This window comes from Onychomys torridus, unplaced genomic scaffold (assembly GCF_903995425.1).
Source record: "Onychomys torridus unplaced genomic scaffold, mOncTor1.1, whole genome shotgun sequence".
Taxonomy (NCBI): Eukaryota; Metazoa; Chordata; class Mammalia; order Rodentia; family Cricetidae; genus Onychomys; species Onychomys torridus.
This window is the reverse complement of record NW_023413756.1, coordinates 543,849-560,785: the sequence shown is the minus strand read 5'-3', so window position 1 is coordinate 560,785 and position 16,937 is coordinate 543,849. Positions and strand designations below refer to the sequence as shown.

The following is a 16,937-nucleotide window of genomic DNA, read 5'->3' as shown; positions in this document are numbered from 1 at the left end:
TGTACTGCCTAACCTTATCCTGCCCTGCCATAGGCTGATGCAACTATATTATCCCATGGGAACCGCACATATCAAAGCACACAGAAAGACATCCCACAGCACCACTCACTGTCATAGTTAGGTCTCTATTGCTGTAATAAACACCAAGACAAAAAGCAACTTGGGTAGAGGACAGTCCATCATGCAGGAAGGCCAGGGCAGGAACTGAAACAGAGGCCATGGAAGAACTCTGCTGATTGGTTTGCTCAATTTGCTTTCTTATGCTTCTCATGATCACCTACTCAGGTGATCACGATCACCCACTGAAAGGCCCAGAGTAAGTCCGAACATTAGCCCTCCTACACAGCGTCTCCTATTGCTTGACCCTTGCCCTATATTTCTCAGTCATAGGAAGAACAGTTGGTTAAAAATTAAGACAAGACCCCAACTGTGTCAAGAGCTATGTTAAGATAACCACAGACTTGTGTAAGCAACCCCCTGTTAAGCTTGTACAAACACTATGTTATCACAAGTTGTAAATTCTCAAAACATAGTCACCCAGGACTTAACCTCAAATTGTAAAAATTCTTATATTACCCCTGACCCCTGACCCCCCACTTACGGTTTTTGTTTTAAAAGGACCTACTCCCTCTATTCAGAGTCACCGTGTCAGAACCTGGCCCTGCTTATGGCCCTAACTAGTTAGAAGTTCTGGTACCCTGGGGTGATGGAACAAAGTTTGCTTCTGGTTAATAGACTTCAGTGGTCTGTTCCCCATTATTTGCACAACCCCAGGACCCAACACCACAGTGGGCTGGACCTTTCCACATTAATCATCAATCAAAACAAATGCCTCTTGTTAGAAAGCTTGTGTTCCTTAGCCTCTCTAAACAGAAGCTGGAATCTGCAAGTATTCTAAAGAAAGAAGGAAAGACATCAAGGCTTCATTATTTTGACTTTTTAAAAAAGATTTATTTGCTTGTTTTCACTTTTTGTGTGTATGTGAGAGAGAGATGGTCTCATGTATCTGAGGATGACTTCAAACTCATGAGCCTAGGATGATCTAGAACTTCTGATTCCCGCTTCTATTTTCCAGTATTATTCCTGTATCTAAAATTAATTAGAGTACCCTTGTAATGAGAACAGTATTCCCCTCATTGTGGTTTTGTTGCTGTTTGTTCAGCTGGTTTTGCTTTTGTTGTTTTTTTATAAGAACCGTTTTAGTGCTTTTTCTTTTTTCTCTCTTCAAAGGGTTTGTTTTTCTAATAGCTTTATTAAGGTAGATGACAACATCCACATGTTTAAAGCATGAAATCCAGTGGCATTTTATTCATAACTTTTTCTCCTCCCTTCCTTCCTTCCTTCCTTCCTTCCTTCCTTCCTTCCTTCCTTCCTTTCTTCCTCCCTTTATCTCTTTCTTCCTTCTCCTCCTCTTGGTGCTTTTAAGACAGGATTTCCCTCTGTAGTTCAAGCTGGCTTGGCCTCTCAAACACTGAATTGCAGTCATGAGCCACCATACCCAACTCCATTCATGGTTTCTTTGGTAACATTTCTTGGTTTTATTTTTTAAAAATATACATAATCCATCTTCTTCTGCATCTGGGTTAAATACCCCAGTTCAGGAAACAGCAAACTGCAAGGGTCAGATAAGTCTGACCAACCAACTGTTTACACAAAACAACCCTGGTCACTTGTTTATTTTCATCTATGGCCCTTTCTGCGCATCAGTGCACAGATGAGTATTTGAGACACCATGACCTTACAAGACATGATACTGCTATCTGCCCTGGTACAGAAAAGTTTCCAGCCCCACCTTATCCAGTCTAACATAAAGTTATAGCATTGGTTTACTGAAGTGCTTTATCCCAATTGGCAGCATTTAGTAGTATGTGGAAGGAACCTGTATTAATTCTCCCCTGTCCCTCTGTCACACACTTTGTGGTCCTGCTTGCTCAAAATACTCAGTCTCACTGGTGTTAACCCAGTCTGCCCAGCTGTGGTCTTCCCTCCATGTCCTGACTCAGTCTTGGTTCTCACCACCCTCTATGTATATAAGTCAGGAGGTCTGGGGAGAAAGTAGAGGCTAATGGAAATACAGCAAATAACTACAGAGAGGATCAGCCCCTTACTCTGAAAAGTCCCAATCCAATGACCTCTCTCTAATTCTCTGTCCTAGGGACCATCCAGAAACTCTAGGGTCACAAGTTTCCACTTTGTCTCTCAGGTCTCATAAAGAGACTAATTTCTTACTAACAGAAGTCATGAGAATGTGTTGACTGGCCCAGCATGGACCAGGTGTTCCCCAGGCCAATTAGCTGGAGAAAGGGGGTAACCCTGTGGTGGGAACAACTGGCCAGCACTCCCAGTAGTCATGTGGTAGTCACGAGACCAGAGCTAGATAAGATTGCAGAATGGATGGTGCTCCTGGCTGGCTGCCTTCTGAGACTTTCAAAACAGCTGTGCAGGCTCTTCTGAATCAAGTGTAGCCTTAAGTGACACCTACCATGCTAATGGCCTGTGCCTGAGGGAGCTGTAGACAGCAGCGCCTTCCTGATAACCTCTCATAAAGGTCACACTTTGCTGAAAAGCTAAGAGCCTTTTCTGAATGTGAGCTGCAGTGAGACTGAGCTGTCTGCTTTGTGCTTATCCACTCACTCCTGGTGATCTATTAAAAGATGTTGTTTTTAATGTGTTTAGGTTTAACTACATGTATGCTTGCATGTCTGGGGTGGGTATATACAGATACGCAGAGATCAGAAGAGGGTCTTAGCTCCCTGAGGGTTGGAGTTAGAGGTGGCTGTGAGCTGCTCAATGTGGGTGCAGTATATACGCTTAATCCCTGAGCCAGCTGTGTTTTCCTTGCTTGCCCAGCTCTACTTATTATGGAAACTGCGAGTTTATTCTTTCAGGGCCCCTTCCAACACCAACCTGTTTGCATTTCTTTTGTCTAGAATTGGTGGGTCATTTAGTGTCTAACTAGCTTTCTCATGGCATATCAGTTGAAAATGGAGCTCCTTCAAGGCTCCTTAAAAAATGCCGAGTCCTGGTCAGCGGCAATATCCTTATGGATCTGACTTTGCTGTGGGATTGATGATGTTGAGGCAAAAGAGGAAAGACATCAGGCTCCTTCTGGGACAATGCCTGCTTTCACTGTTGCCTCACAGCAGAGAGACTGCAGTCTGCTGGTCGGGTGTCTCTACCCTTCCAGTGGGATCCTTCATAGTGGTGGTGTGCTCTGAGAGACAAATCACAACACCACCCCAATTTTTAAAAAAAGTCATAAAATTCAGACAGACAAGCAAAATCAAACTCAGGAATCTCCTTCTAACTGGACCACTGATAAGAATTCAAACACTAGTTACACTGTAAGTAGGTTGTTCTTCAGAAACAAGTAGACATGTCTGTGTAAGATGAATTGCTAAACGGTCTTATTAATAAATTTAAAAAAAAAAAAAACCTGGAGCCAGATATTGGGGTGAAAACTGAGAGATCAGAGGAACAGGACAAGCCACAGCCAACTTCACCTCACCAACTCCTCAGCTTCCAAAGAGACCTACTTCCTGTATACCCATGCCTATATGCCTTTCTGTCCTGCCATCTCACTTCTCTCTGCCTGTACAAACCTCCAGACCTCTATGGTTAGGGCTGGGATTAAAGGCATGTGCCACCACACCTGGCTCTGTTCCCAGTGTGGCCTTGAACTCACAGAGACCAGAATGCATCTCTGCCTCTTGAATGCTGGGATTGCCTGACTTCTATGTTTACTGTAGTAGCTGGCTTTTTCCTCTGATCTTCAGATAAGCTTTATTAGGGTGTACAATATATTGGGGGACACAATATATCACCACATGTCTGTTTTGTTTAAATTAAGGTTCTGTAAGTACCAGCCAGGGACTGAGTTGACAGCCATTCCTGTAATAAAGTAATGAATCATGGGGATAGTAAAGGAAGCAAGAAATACCGCGTTCTTTTTTGTTAGAACAGTTAACCAATAAGCCATCTGGGTCCTTTTGGTAACCACCATGAAGTACAACTCACACAACAAAATCTAGTCTTTTGTTTAACTATATTAATTTATCCCAACAGCTTCAAATACTCACAATGCTAACAACAGAGTTCATTTCAGAATAGAGATCTTTAAAAAATGTTTGCTCTTCAATCATTACTGCCCTTTACAAGGTGATCATTTGAAAACTTTAAGATCCATCCTTTCCTCAACATATTAGAAGAATTTGTTTTAAACACAGACAGATCTGAAGTAAGAAGATGGTGGCTAAAATCTCTTCTCTACACAGGAATGGGTCTAGCCAGTGCTATTCAGTAATACTGTTTGTGTTGGTGGGATATTTCATAACTGTGTTCTCAGGTTCGGTAGAACACTTGAAATGTAGCCAGTGCAATCAAGGAACAGTATGAAAATTTCCTGAATTGTAGTGAATTTCCATCAAAATGGCCACACTGGGTTGTGGCCATCATATTGGATAGCGTTAGTCTGGAGTGATTCTAAGGCGGGAGAAACACAGTGGGTATTGGACATGGAAGTTGGAGAAGGAATAAATATTATGTCAGATATTTTAGGAACATAAACTTACTCCCCAGTTCTTATTTAAAACAATAGCCCAACAGTCAGAGGTATCTTTAGTGCAAAGTCTCTAAGTTTACCATATAGAGAGCTAATTCCATCCAGAGAGAAATGAGCAAGAATGTTTTTTGTTTATTCCTCAACTGCACCCTAACTCACTCAGCAACCATTGTAGCTGTGCCTTGGTTCTGCTCTGCTTGAGGTGGATTTCTCTCAACTGTGAGCATTTAACCAGAAGCCACATTTAGGGGACCCCTGACAATCTTTGTGGGTTCATAGATGACCCTGGTAAGTGTCAGGAACTTTTAATAACCAAATCTATTTTGCTTTGTAAGGATTTTGACTCTGATGCTGGCATTTCCCTCAAGAGAGGGTCACCCCTTTTCAAATGTTGTTACATCTCGTCAAGCCAGCATTAAGAGAGTAGGCATTAAGAGAGTTTATCTACCATGATACCTTTGTTCACGAGAATGCACAGATGTGTTGATCCTTCCAGCATGGGTGACTGAAGAAGGACTACATTGAAAGAAAATCTGGTTGTGTATTACTGAGCCAGAGAAAGCTAGAGCAGGTGAATGGAGACAGAGAGTTACAGGAGAAATGTCCTGAAGAGTGGAGACAAATCTCCATTTTGTCTTCTTCCCAGCCCCACCCTATTCCTCTCCATTCCCTTCTGCTTCCTGTTGAGCTTGGGTTCAATGAATGAACACAAAACATATTCTAGCAAGCCTAATCAAAATATTGGGACTGCCAGGCCATTAAATACACAACTCTCTGACTCTAATGACTGACCACATACAGCATCTGAGTAAGTGCTGCATGAGATTGAAGAAATTTATCTATTGCATTTGATGTCTCCTGGAAGTGATGTCAGACAATGCCTATGCCTCTTCCCCCAATCAGGGATAAAAGCAAGTGTTAATGCTCAGTAGGGAAAGAAAAGACTATGCACTACTTCACGATGATCATGTCTGGTGATGAAGACAAAGAAGCCATTGCTTTTCTTTCTAAATAACAGCAACAATAAATGTCATAAGGTACATGGAGAGATTTTCTATGATTTCCTTTATGGCACTTTCTTCTCTACTACACCAGAAGCCAAGGTGCAGGGGACTGGCTCGGGACACACAGGAGCAGGAAGGTGATGCTCGGTGTTTGTTTTGCTCTTCATCACTGTTACTCATCGTTCATCCACAGGGTGGACCTGGTCGAATTGCCACAGCTGGCTGCTTTTACCATCACATTGACTCAAGTGCAGATCCATATTGTCTGGTTGAACCCCAGCTTCCATGCATTTCCCAGAAAGGATGTGGATGATCATTCCATCCTGAAAAGAGAAAGGAGCCAATTCCTGACAAAGTCAGCAAAGGAGGACATTTTTAAGATTTCTGCTGAGCACTAAAAGACTAACAGAGTTGATGGGAATTAGCCTGGAAGAAATGGTAGAATTTTTAGTTAACAGAAAAATATAATTTAAATTACCCTAAAACTTGGATGTCATTCAATCCTAAAGAATCATAAACCCATTATTTGTATTGCTGTTATATGACTGTGCTATTTCTTGGAAAGTTCTGGTCAGGTGACCCTGGATAGGGTGTGTTCACTCTTTGTGATGTATTGTCAGAATCACTATTATCACTGCATTCAGGAATCTCTACTTTCAGAAGGGTTTCACTAGTGCCACCCTCTGCTAATCCTGCAATTTGAATTGTGGCCACTAGGATGCAGTAGAGAGCAAGACTGAGAGGCTATCCTAAAGATCTAATTAGACCTGCCCTATGAAAGGTATGACTGGACTCCACCAGGTTCAATACTGACCATAACATCCCCTTACAAGAAAAATGATTTCTTTACAAAATTAAACATCTTTAGCCATAATGTTATAAATTCCTGCTCGTTATTGAGACATTCCAAAATACATACTGTTTAAAGACACGAACTTGTTGTCTTTAGTGTATTCCAGAAACATTTCAGTCACTTCCCAAAGACATCACTACCCATTAGCAGTCATTTGCCCTTCCTCCCTTCTTCTGGCCACCCAGAATCACTAACCTCCTTTCTGTGGTCATGTACTCATTATTCTAAACATTTCATATAAATAGAATTATGTAGTATGGTCCCTTTATAACTAGCCTCTTTCATTTTGCAAGTTTTTCAGATTTATTCATGTTGTAGCAAAAACTAGTAAGTCATTTCCTTTTTTTTTTTTTTTCTTTTTACTGTGGTAAAAACCACACCAAAATGTGGCACTTTTTAAGCATTTTCAACTATAAAGTTCAGAAAAGTTAAATATATTAGTTTTCCATGACTTTTTTATTATAAAAATGTACTCTCTACTCATTAAACAATAATTCCCCTTTCTTCTTTCCCCAGCCACTAGTAACCATCATGCATCTATGGCTTTAACTGCTTTACATTAAATGCATTAAGTGGAATGATACAGTTTTGGGATGTGAGTATGTGTGTGTGTTATTTAATCTAGTTTAATGTCCTCAGGGGTCACTCTTGTACCATATGACAGGACTTCCTTTTACTTTAAGGCTGAGTAGTAATATTACATTAGGTGGAATTACTTCTAGAAGGTAAGTAATTCTAAGTGGAAAGCTTTAGGATAATTGTGTGTCCATGTTTTCTGTTTAGCTATAGATAGGTGTTCGGATTGTCTGCAGTGCTTTTATATTATAAATAGTCCATCAAAACAGTGACTCATTCTTTTTCTGGCTGAACGATACCTTTCATATATATTCCTCCTTACGAGTCTGGACACTGACTGCAGGGCCTTACATTCAATGGGCAATTGCTCCAGATCACAGGACTAAAGTCCCAGTCTCATTTCATTTCTTTTCCTCTGTAGACCAGGCTGGCCTCAAACTCACAGAGATCCACCTGGCTCTGCCTTTGGCTGCTTGCTGAAAATTCAGCTTAAATTTTCCATGATGAGATTTTCCTCTTCTCTCCTCTATGAGTCACCTGTACAGAGTTCTACTAATTTTACCCAATCAGAATTTGAAGAGAAGAAAAACTGTAAATGAGTCTATCTATTTCTTAGTAGTACACTGAATCAGCTCAGGAAGGATGGAAGGGGGAGATTGCATGGATGTATATTGCAGATATAGTGACCTGCTGTGGGATGTTCTGTATGCTCTGATTTGTTGATAAATAAAGTGCTGATTGGCCAGTAGCCAGGCAGGAAGTATAGATGGGACAAAGAGGAGAATTCTGGGAAGTAAAAAGCTGAAGGAGGAGACGCTGCCAACTACCTCCATGAGTAGCAACATGTAAGATACCGGTAAGCCACGAGCCATGTGGCAAGGTATAGATTTATAGAAATGGGTTAATTTAAGATGTAAGATCTAGCTAGCAAGAAGCCTGAGCCATTAGGCCAAACAGTTTAAATAATATAAGTGTCTGTGTGTTTATTTGAATCTGAGTGGCTGCGGGTCTGAGTGGGACTGGAGAAAACTCCAGTTACAGTGACCTTGGTGCTGAGACAGAGTGATGGTGGCCAAAGAGAACCTCACCAGAACAGAACAAGAGGGACTCACAGCGGAACTGAGGTTCTGAGACCATCTCCTGATTGTTCCATTGCAGCAAGGACTTGTCTCATGGTCAAGTCCACAGTCATGCTGAAGGACTGGTCCTTTCCCAATTTTGTACGTGGGGCCAGCTCATTCACCTAACTAAGTACTTAAGTCCCCCTATTTTCTCTCTGTTGGTGTGTATCCTCTGGGAAGGTTCTAGAACTTCCTTACAGGAAATATAGGAGTAAAACTTCACAGAAGTGATGAAATGTTCACAACAGAACATTCATTAAAATGAAGAAAATGACAGCCACATGTTTATATTTTAACTTTAAAAATATTGATTTATTTTTATTTTATATCTATGGATGTCTGAGTGTTAGCCTGTGCACCATTTGCACGAAGTGCCAGCAGAGGCCAGAAGAGGGCATTGGATCTTCTTGAACTGGAGTTTGCTTGCCTCAAAGTGGGTGATGTGAGACCCTCAGATATCTTAATATAGATAAACCCAGGCCAGTTTCAAGCTCCCAGAAATGACAGCACCAGCCCCAGGAACTTAAAAGTACAGCCATCTGGTAGCAACTAATTAACAAAAGAGTGCCCCAAACACAGGACAAAAGCCAGGCCATTTGGTGGTGACTGATTAACCACGGGATGTCCCAATGCCAGAGACGGGCTGTAAAAGTTCTAACAGAGCAAATGGACAAACTAAAATAAAATAATATGGAAGCCCAGGAAGATTTAGCCAATTATATTGTACCCGTACTGATACTGCCCCGGAGCTCCCATCTGGACCAGAGGTGAGTGCCTGGGGTCACACCCAGAGAGGCAACCACCCCTAGGTCCTACCCCTGGGCACCAGCCATCCCGGGGAAGACCTGACCAACTTGGCCTTAGTTTCTGGCCATCCAGCAGGGCCCGCGGGAAGGTTCCCCTTTTCTAAGACTTCAGGCAGACCATGCAATCTCCACACCCTGCCCCCACACCCATCAGCCACTTCCTGAGACTTAGAGACCAGCCCCTAGCTCCTATGCCACCAGCACTCCCACCTGGACCAGAGCTCCCATCCGGCCCAGAGAGAGGCTTCCTGAATCTGTCAGCTCTATCTGGACCAAGTGCGCTGATAAGATCAAGAACGAATCCACAAGGAGATGAGCAGACGCCAAGGCAGAAGTACATACAACAAAATAAAGAGCAATACAGCATCACCAGAACCCAGCCCTCCTCCAACAGCTAGACCTGAACATCACGGAATGAAAGAAGCAGAAGAAAACAACCTTATAAGTAACATCATGAAGAGGCTAGAGCCTTATATAGAAGAAATCAAAAATAAAGTGGAGGAACAGACAAACAAAAAATGGGAAAAACGCTATAAAAAAAAAACTAGAGGAAAGGACAAATAAAGCAGAAGAAAACAATAAATCCCTGAAAGAAAATCATGAAAAAGCAATGAAACAAATGAGGGAAACAGTCCAAGACCTAAAGAGGGAAATAGAAAAAATGAAAAAGACACAAGCAGAGGGAATGCTGGAAATAGAAAATCTGAGTAAACGAACAGGAACTTCAGATGAAAGTATAACCAACAGAATGCAAGAGATGAGCTGGGTGGTGATGGCGCACGCCTGTAATCCCAGCACTCGGGAGGCAGAGGCAGAGGCAGGTGGATCTCTGTGAGTTCGAGGCCAGCCTGGTCTACAAAGCAAGTTCCAGGACAGCCTCCAAAGCTGCAGAGAAACCCTGTCTCGAAAAACCAAAAAAAAAAAAAATGCAAGAGATGGAAGAGAGGATCTCTAGTGTCTAGTGTTGAAGATACGGTAGAAGAAATAGACTCATCAGTCAAAGAAAACACTAAAGCCAACAAGTCATGACCCAAAATGACAGGCTTAGGGGACTAGACACAGCTTCTGTGACAGGCTTACTGGGAGGCAACACCCAGATCCAGGAAAAGCCTTAAGCTGATAACACCCAGGGATCCACCCGGGAGTGAGGAAGTACCTGACATCCCAAACATTCCAACCATTAGATAAGGTGGCCAGATATCCTTGGGTCTATCACACACCTATTTTTTTGTTTGTTTTACAGATACCCCTAGACAATTGTCAGCCAATCAGGGTCCTGGACCCTGGAAATCCCCTCACCCCAACCTCTGCTATGACAATAACTCTGCCCCACCTAAGTTCAGGGCTCTCTGCTCTCACCACTGTGTCGAGCAGACAGAAGAACCAAGATCCGAGCTTGAAATAAAGGCTCTTTGCTTTTAGGATTCAGTCTCCATGGTGGTCTTTTGGGGGTCCCTGCGATCTGAGCATAACATACCATCCTACCTGTGATCCAAGCTAATAACCTGTCAAAGGTGTAGTGACAAATTAGTACATCTCCATAGGCTGGGTTGATTTTACTCTCACCAGAGACCCTAGTGTCAAGTCATTAGGTTTAACAACAGAAGTACTGTCATGGAGAGTACCTGATGTCCTGGAAGAGCCCAGGCTGCCATGCTAACAAGGTCAGCTGCCAGGAAGTTCCTTGTGATCAGCATTTCTGGAATGGATTAATTACCTCCTGGAATTCCCAGTGCTGTTGATGGATGGTAGGGCCTTCCTCTGTGCACTTCTGCAGAATCACCTGTTCTCCTCTGATGTCGAAGCACAACTGCCGTGGACTGCCAAAGAGAATCTCCTTCCTGCTGGTGTGTTGCAGGTTCTGTGGTAGAGGGGATGGCAGTTAACATAGCCCAAAAGACACCCTCTCCAGAGCCATGAGGAGACAAAGGAACACACAGCAGAGCTGCATTCTTCAGATTCCACAGGGGCAGACAGCAAGGCTCTTCCTGGATTCTGAAGTCCCAGCACCTTGGGCTTTCTCACAATTCCTATTTCCACATCCTGGCAGGCTTCTGTGGCATCCTGCTATTGTCTGTATGTAGATAAGGCTGTTTTAAAAGGCTAAAGCCCAGGTTGATTTTCTTCTAGAGACATCTTTTCACTGTCGCTAATTTCCCTGTTGTCTATGGTGTCTGCAGACTCTTGGTCAAGGTTCCCATTGTCTCCATCGTGGTCCCCATTGCCTCCAGGATTTTAGAAAGCTGAATTGTGTGTACCTTTACAGAGGGGCTTTAACTGTGAGGCTCCTGTGCTTACCAATTGGATGGCATGTTTTGGCAAAACTATCTTCTGTTTGTTCTTGCCAGATGCAATATGAACTGATTTTTATGTTAACTGTGTGACTCTGAGACAGCACTGGCATCATGGATGTGCAGCCTGCTCAGTCGTGTGAGCCCTGTGTTCAGAAAGGTTTCATGCTCTTGGTTCAATCTATTCACTTTAAGCATTGCTGCCACTGTCTTGAAATTCATAATAACTGTCGAATTAGAGACAGCACATCTTAAATTTGCATTAGACCCTGCTAATTTGCAAATTAAATATAGTGGTCTTCCGTACTTGAAAATTCCCAAACAGCACAGTTAGCATAAATTTGAACCCTAAGCACATCTCAGAGGCTTGTGGGCGACTCTCAGGGGAGAGTAATTTTTTTCCTACTCAAAATCTCATCTGCAGTGATGAATGACTTCCTTGTTTCCTTGTGGTCATAGGGAGATATTTTTAGCACAGCTTTGCAAGCACAGATTACCCTGTGACGGTCAAAGCCGGGTAATACAAAGTTCCAAACCTCATCTCTCCTGAGCTGAAGCGGGGCCCTCCTTGCTTCTCCCTGCCTGCAGCCACACTGCTGAGCTCCAGAGGTGGGTGAGCCCTGTCACCTCTCAAGGAAGCCCACCCAGCTCACACAAATTTTTATTTGCCACTTAAGTTTTAGGTCTTGGTTCTTTATTTCCTTTCATTCTTGCAAACTCAATGAACTGTGCCTGGAAAGGGGCATTTCATATTCTTCTTATCTAGCACATATCTAGTCGCCGCCGCGGCCCCACCCCCAGCCCCACCTTGGTGAGGGAGTCAGCTTATTGACTTTCCAATATTTCAGGCTCCACAAGACCTCACTAATTTAAAAAAAAATACACAGAACAAATATTCTCTTTGTCTAAAGGAAGCCCATAGCACATGAAGAAACTGAGACTCAGATGATAAAAAGCCTGCTGAGATCTCACAGCTAACCAGTGGGAACTTGACTCAAACCTGGGTCCAGATGTCAGTCAAGATGGAGACAGCTGTCACCCTAACATGTGACTTCCACATTTGTACTCATCTCTTGTGTCTAGTGCTATGGGTTAAACGTGAAGCATCCTCCATGGGCTAATGCTTCACATGCCCCAGCTTATGGCCCCGCTTGGAAGGCTGTGGGGCCTTAGGGGGTGGGGCCTGACTGCTGGAAGCAGATCACTAGAGGCAAGCCTCTGAGGAGTGTGTGCATCTGGCTTGCTTTCTCTGCTCTTCAGTCTGCACCATGTGAGCAAGCTACCAAATGTCTCATGCTTCTGCCACCATGGACCAAGTCACTTCCAGGGCCATGACCTTCTCACAGTAAACTGAAATTCTCCTGAGACCATGAGCTAAAAACTATACACCACCACCACCAAAACAACAACAACAACAGCACCTTCCCTCCCTTGTTTCTGTCAGGTGTTTAGAGCCTAGGGGTGTGAAAGCTATCTGATATATCTGGTATGAATGCCCACTGGCATTTTAGGAGAGAATGGTGAGGTACACAGATGCAAGAGACCAAGTGAGTCCTGAGCCAGCTCCTTCCCTGTGTTCTGTCCAGGCCTGGAGCCTGCCCCCAGCTCTCTAGGCTGGCACTGCAAGGCTGGGCCCCAAACTTCCCATGGAGATGCTTCCCCCTTCTCCTCAGGCTCTCTGGGTCTCACTTAACTCTTGTTTACTTTCATTAGGTAACTTTAAAGTATGACAGCTCAATTCAAAGGAACCCCCATGACAGTCTGAACCAGATCTGGGGCCAGTCTACACTGAGAAGTTATTCAAGTTCTGAAAAGAAGTGGACCCAAGACCTCTCAGCCAGGATGGACAGCTTTCTGTTACCTTGGTCAGCTTTTCCTATGATGAAAAATTGAAGCAAATAAGACACATTCCAAGGATGACAGTGAACTTCCTAATGGCCAAAGAGTCCATGTGAATCTAAACCCTTCTCCCGACTCCATTACTTCTTTTCTACTCAGACCCTTGGACCCTTCCTCAAGATTGGAGGATCTAAGGTGGACATTCCTGGGTTGGTGGTTCTATGACAGTTTCCTCCTCTGCCAGATTCAAGGGCTGGCTAAGTAGCCTCTTCCTTCCTTATAACTGAGATGCTCCATTCTTTGATACTGGTCCGGGTCTAAGGTGAGGATGATGTGGACAGACCTGTGACAAGTCATTACAGTGGGAGACCACAACCTGTCATGGGACATAGGACCACAGAGAGGAGCTACTTTGAAGGGAATTAAAGAGCACCCTAGGAAACTTCACCCACTCCCAGAGAAGCATCATCACCCACCTGTTGCTGCCGGTTGTTACTGCAAGGGGCCAATGTCATGGGGCAGCCCAGGATGTCCCCTTCTGCTTGGCAGTCTGCACAGAAGCCAAGTCTAGTGTTGTGGAGCTGAAAGTGAACATCCACAAAGATGTGAATCTGACCTCCACTATGAAGATGAATGGAGTAGACTCTAACCCTCTGTCCTCTTTAGAGCATATCCCAAAGGGTGTGCTTCAGTCACAGTGAGCTGGGTCAAGCCCAAGTCACTTATCTTAAGACACAAGCCTTCAGGAGGAGTCAGGCCACATGAATTTTGGTGAAGGATCTGGCATGGGTCACAGGGTAACACTGCTGCTTTCCTCTGGCTGACAGGGAGGCAGAGATGGGGAGTCCAAAGGCCTCTGAAACCCTGCTGAGCCTGTAACTGGTTGCCTAGTTAAGGGATGAACATTCTTGTCTTGGCAAGTGACCCTCTCTCTCCTTTCTTTCCCACCTCCCCTGGGCCATGCCTTGCCTTTCCAGAGAACCTGGGTCTGTGCTCAGATGGATACAGCTCAGGGTAGACATTGGCCAGAAACCAGTGGAACGTCCGACAACCCAGCCTCCTTTGTAGCTTCAGGCGTTCCATGCAGTCTGGCTTTGCAACCTGCCATTGGAGAAGGACATGGGGAGTGAAGCCAGGAAAGCGTATTTCCCCCAAACCCACCAAGTAGGGGAGAAATAGAGGTAGACATGAAGAGGCAGAAGGATCAGGATAGGACTGCAAACAGGAGGAAAGCTCATATGCTGAGAGAGGTTTAGAAGTTACAGACCCAGTAACTTCTCTAGAGAGGCATGGAACCAGAGAGATTGGAAGCAGTATACCTCTTCTCACAGACCCCCAAATCTTCAGGCTATGAAGACCATGATGTCTATGCCTTAAAGTCTTTTTCTCTGGAATGTGAAGAAATGATGGGCTCTGTACCTGGGTTGTACTATGAGCTGGCCCAGGGGTAGTGGAGATGAAGTAAGTTGGGAAATTGCAAGGGTGGGGGCTGAGGAAAGGCAAGTTGGTTTTTCTTCTTCCTTGAGTGTCTGTTTTCTCCATCAATGAACCATTCATTTAGGCTACACTGGCCCCTCCCTTTATAAACAACTGTAGGATGGACACCGGCCCTCAACACTAGTTTTATGATTTAGGCTGTGCTGGTAATAAATTTCCTGGGAGAAAGAAGCTTTAAGGAGGGGTTGGAATAATCAAATATGTAGAGAGGGGTGTGGGAAAGGAGGGAGGAGGGATGGGAAAGGGGAAATAAAAAAGAGAGGGGTTGATGTCCACATCAATGTTCTGCCTTGGTAGTCTCTGGTTTTTAGTAAGACACACTGGGGCCAAGCAGGCTGTAAATGTATGCTGTATTAGGCTGACCTCATCCAGCATGCTGTGTTCTAATGAGCCTGTCTAGTGGAGGGTTGGTTAAGTGAATCAGAAGCCTAGATATATTTAATTCTTTTTTATGGGTTCTTTATAAATGAAGTCTGTATTGATATTAAACAAGTATCCTCTAAAAGCAAAGAGAAAATTTAGTAATAGACATCCATTACATGAAAGGAAAAAACAAAAACAAAAACAAAAAAACATACCAGTGATGCTCCAGCCTAAAGAAAGCCCAGGCATCAAAAGCTGCAGCAACTCTGTGGTACCTTTTAGAACTCTGTAGAAGGGTACCTACTCCCCACTGTCAAGTGGGTAAAGCCTAAACTCTTTAGCTCAACCCTCAGAGGCTTCAGGATCTTCCTCCAAGCCCTCCTCTGGTATCTGAGTGATCCCATGCAGCCATGTGGAAGTACTTTTCTAAGGAGTATTTCTGGAATGTCTAGATTTAGGATTGCGTGGAGTCCTGGTGAGAACTGCCCATTCATCTCCAATGCTTCTCTACAAACCCAACTGGAAGCTACAGTAGTAGGGTCCCTCCCGTGTACAAAGAGAGCGGATGATACTTTGGGTGATGCTTGGAGTCATGCAGGGTGGCCCAGAGAGAACTCTAGCTACTGAGGCCTTGGGATTGAACTGAAAAAAAAAAAAATTTTTTTTTGGGGGGGGGGGTTCGAGACAGGGTTTCTTTGTGTAGTTTTGTGCCTTTCCTGGAATTCACTCTGTAGCCCAGGCTGGCCTTGAACTCACAGAGATCTGCCTGGCTCTGCCTCCCGAGTGCTGGGGTTAAAGGCGTGCACCACCACTGCCCGGCGAACTGAAATTTTGAGTGTCATCTCCCATTAAAGAGACAAACAGACATTCAGTGAGTTCTGAGACTTGTCTGTAGGTCAGTCTGCTGTAGGTAGGGGGTAGGTCTGGATAAAGAAAAACAAAATCCTGAGGACTTCAAGAAAAGGGAGTACTGGGGCTCCTGCATGTTTCACCCTTGTCTGACTTCCCTGCATGTAGTGGGCATGGGTGTGTCTCTCTAATGATCCTGCCTTCATTTATGCTATCCAGCACTGGGTTGCTGAGGGACTTTCAGGAACAGTTTCCCAACTGTTTACTCTTTTGGGACCCTACTTGAAGTGCAGTGAGTGTCATGGCAGCCTGTGGCTCATTATCACCTGTGCATCACTGCACAGGAACTGACCAACCAGTAGTGAACTGGGGGACATTTAACTACCTGTTTAAAATGTCAACTTTTCTGTGGCTTTTTTGAGTCTTCATATTTATTTTTATACTCAAATCTGTTCTTTGTCTTGGATATTCCTTAACCCTTGATGGCCACTCAGGAAGAAAGAACGCTGAGAGATGTGACTCATCCCTATCTGGACCCACCTCTCCTCTGGCCTTGTGTGGAAAGGTTGCCTCCAGTTCAGAATCCCATAACAGTGTGAATTCCAGGCCAAGGTCAACTGTGGTACTCCAGGGAGGTGATGAGAGGGACAGAGGACAGCCCCACCAGGTAGAAAGGTTTCTCCAGAGGCCCAACTCAAGCAAGCTCAAACCAGAAAGGGAGAGGGTTCTTCTTGGCCAACCTTAACCTGCTGACCTTATGTTGGTCAAAGACCCCTAGCAGCCCATCCTTACCTTGCTCTGGGCAAAGGCCTCTGGGATGTGCCTGTAGAAGGTTTCTTTGAAGGACCCCAGCCAGGTCTCAGCAATTCGGACCTTGCTTCTCAGAATGACCTCAGGATCAGTCCTGGTGCTGGCATCTTGGCTTTGGTAGATGTGTCCCACTCGAGAGCAGGGAAGGATTTCAACGGAGCCACCACAAAGCCATGCCTGTCACAGAAGGAGAAGGTGAATGGCTCTTTCTTCTACTTCCCTGTCTGTGAGCAGCTGGCAGAAAACCAGGACGTCAAGCCAGAATGACCAGTTCAGATCCCCAGAATGCAGTTCCTCCATCCAAGAGTGTGAGCAGCAGGGCAGCATGGGGGAGGGGCAGAAACATGTGCAGAGTCAGCACACAAAG

General features: G+C 44.3%; 1 protein-coding gene across 4 annotated transcripts in view; it reads right to left on the bottom strand.

Annotated features, from left to right (window-relative positions):
* Positions 1-3,798: 3,798 nt before the first annotated feature.
* The window catches only part of Galnt15 (polypeptide N-acetylgalactosaminyltransferase 15), a 40,400-nt gene continuing 27,261 nt past the window's right edge, over positions 3,799-16,937 (bottom strand). Inside the window, exons 6-10 of one of the 4 annotated variants that reach the window (XM_036176724.1) lie at positions 16,553-16,747; positions 14,021-14,152; positions 13,528-13,632; positions 10,639-10,782; positions 3,799-5,888 (exon numbers count right to left, since the gene is read on the bottom strand). In XM_036176724.1, the coding sequence (XP_036032617.1) occupies positions 5,742-5,888; positions 10,639-10,782; positions 13,528-13,632; positions 14,021-14,152; positions 16,553-16,747 (723 nt within the window). In that variant the 3' untranslated portion in view covers positions 3,799-5,741. Of the gene's footprint in view, positions 5,889-10,638; positions 10,783-13,527; positions 13,633-14,020; positions 14,153-16,552; positions 16,748-16,937 lie in introns of those variants that run through there. The other 3 variants (XM_036176725.1, XM_036176726.1, XM_036176727.1) reach the window with 3 other exon arrangements.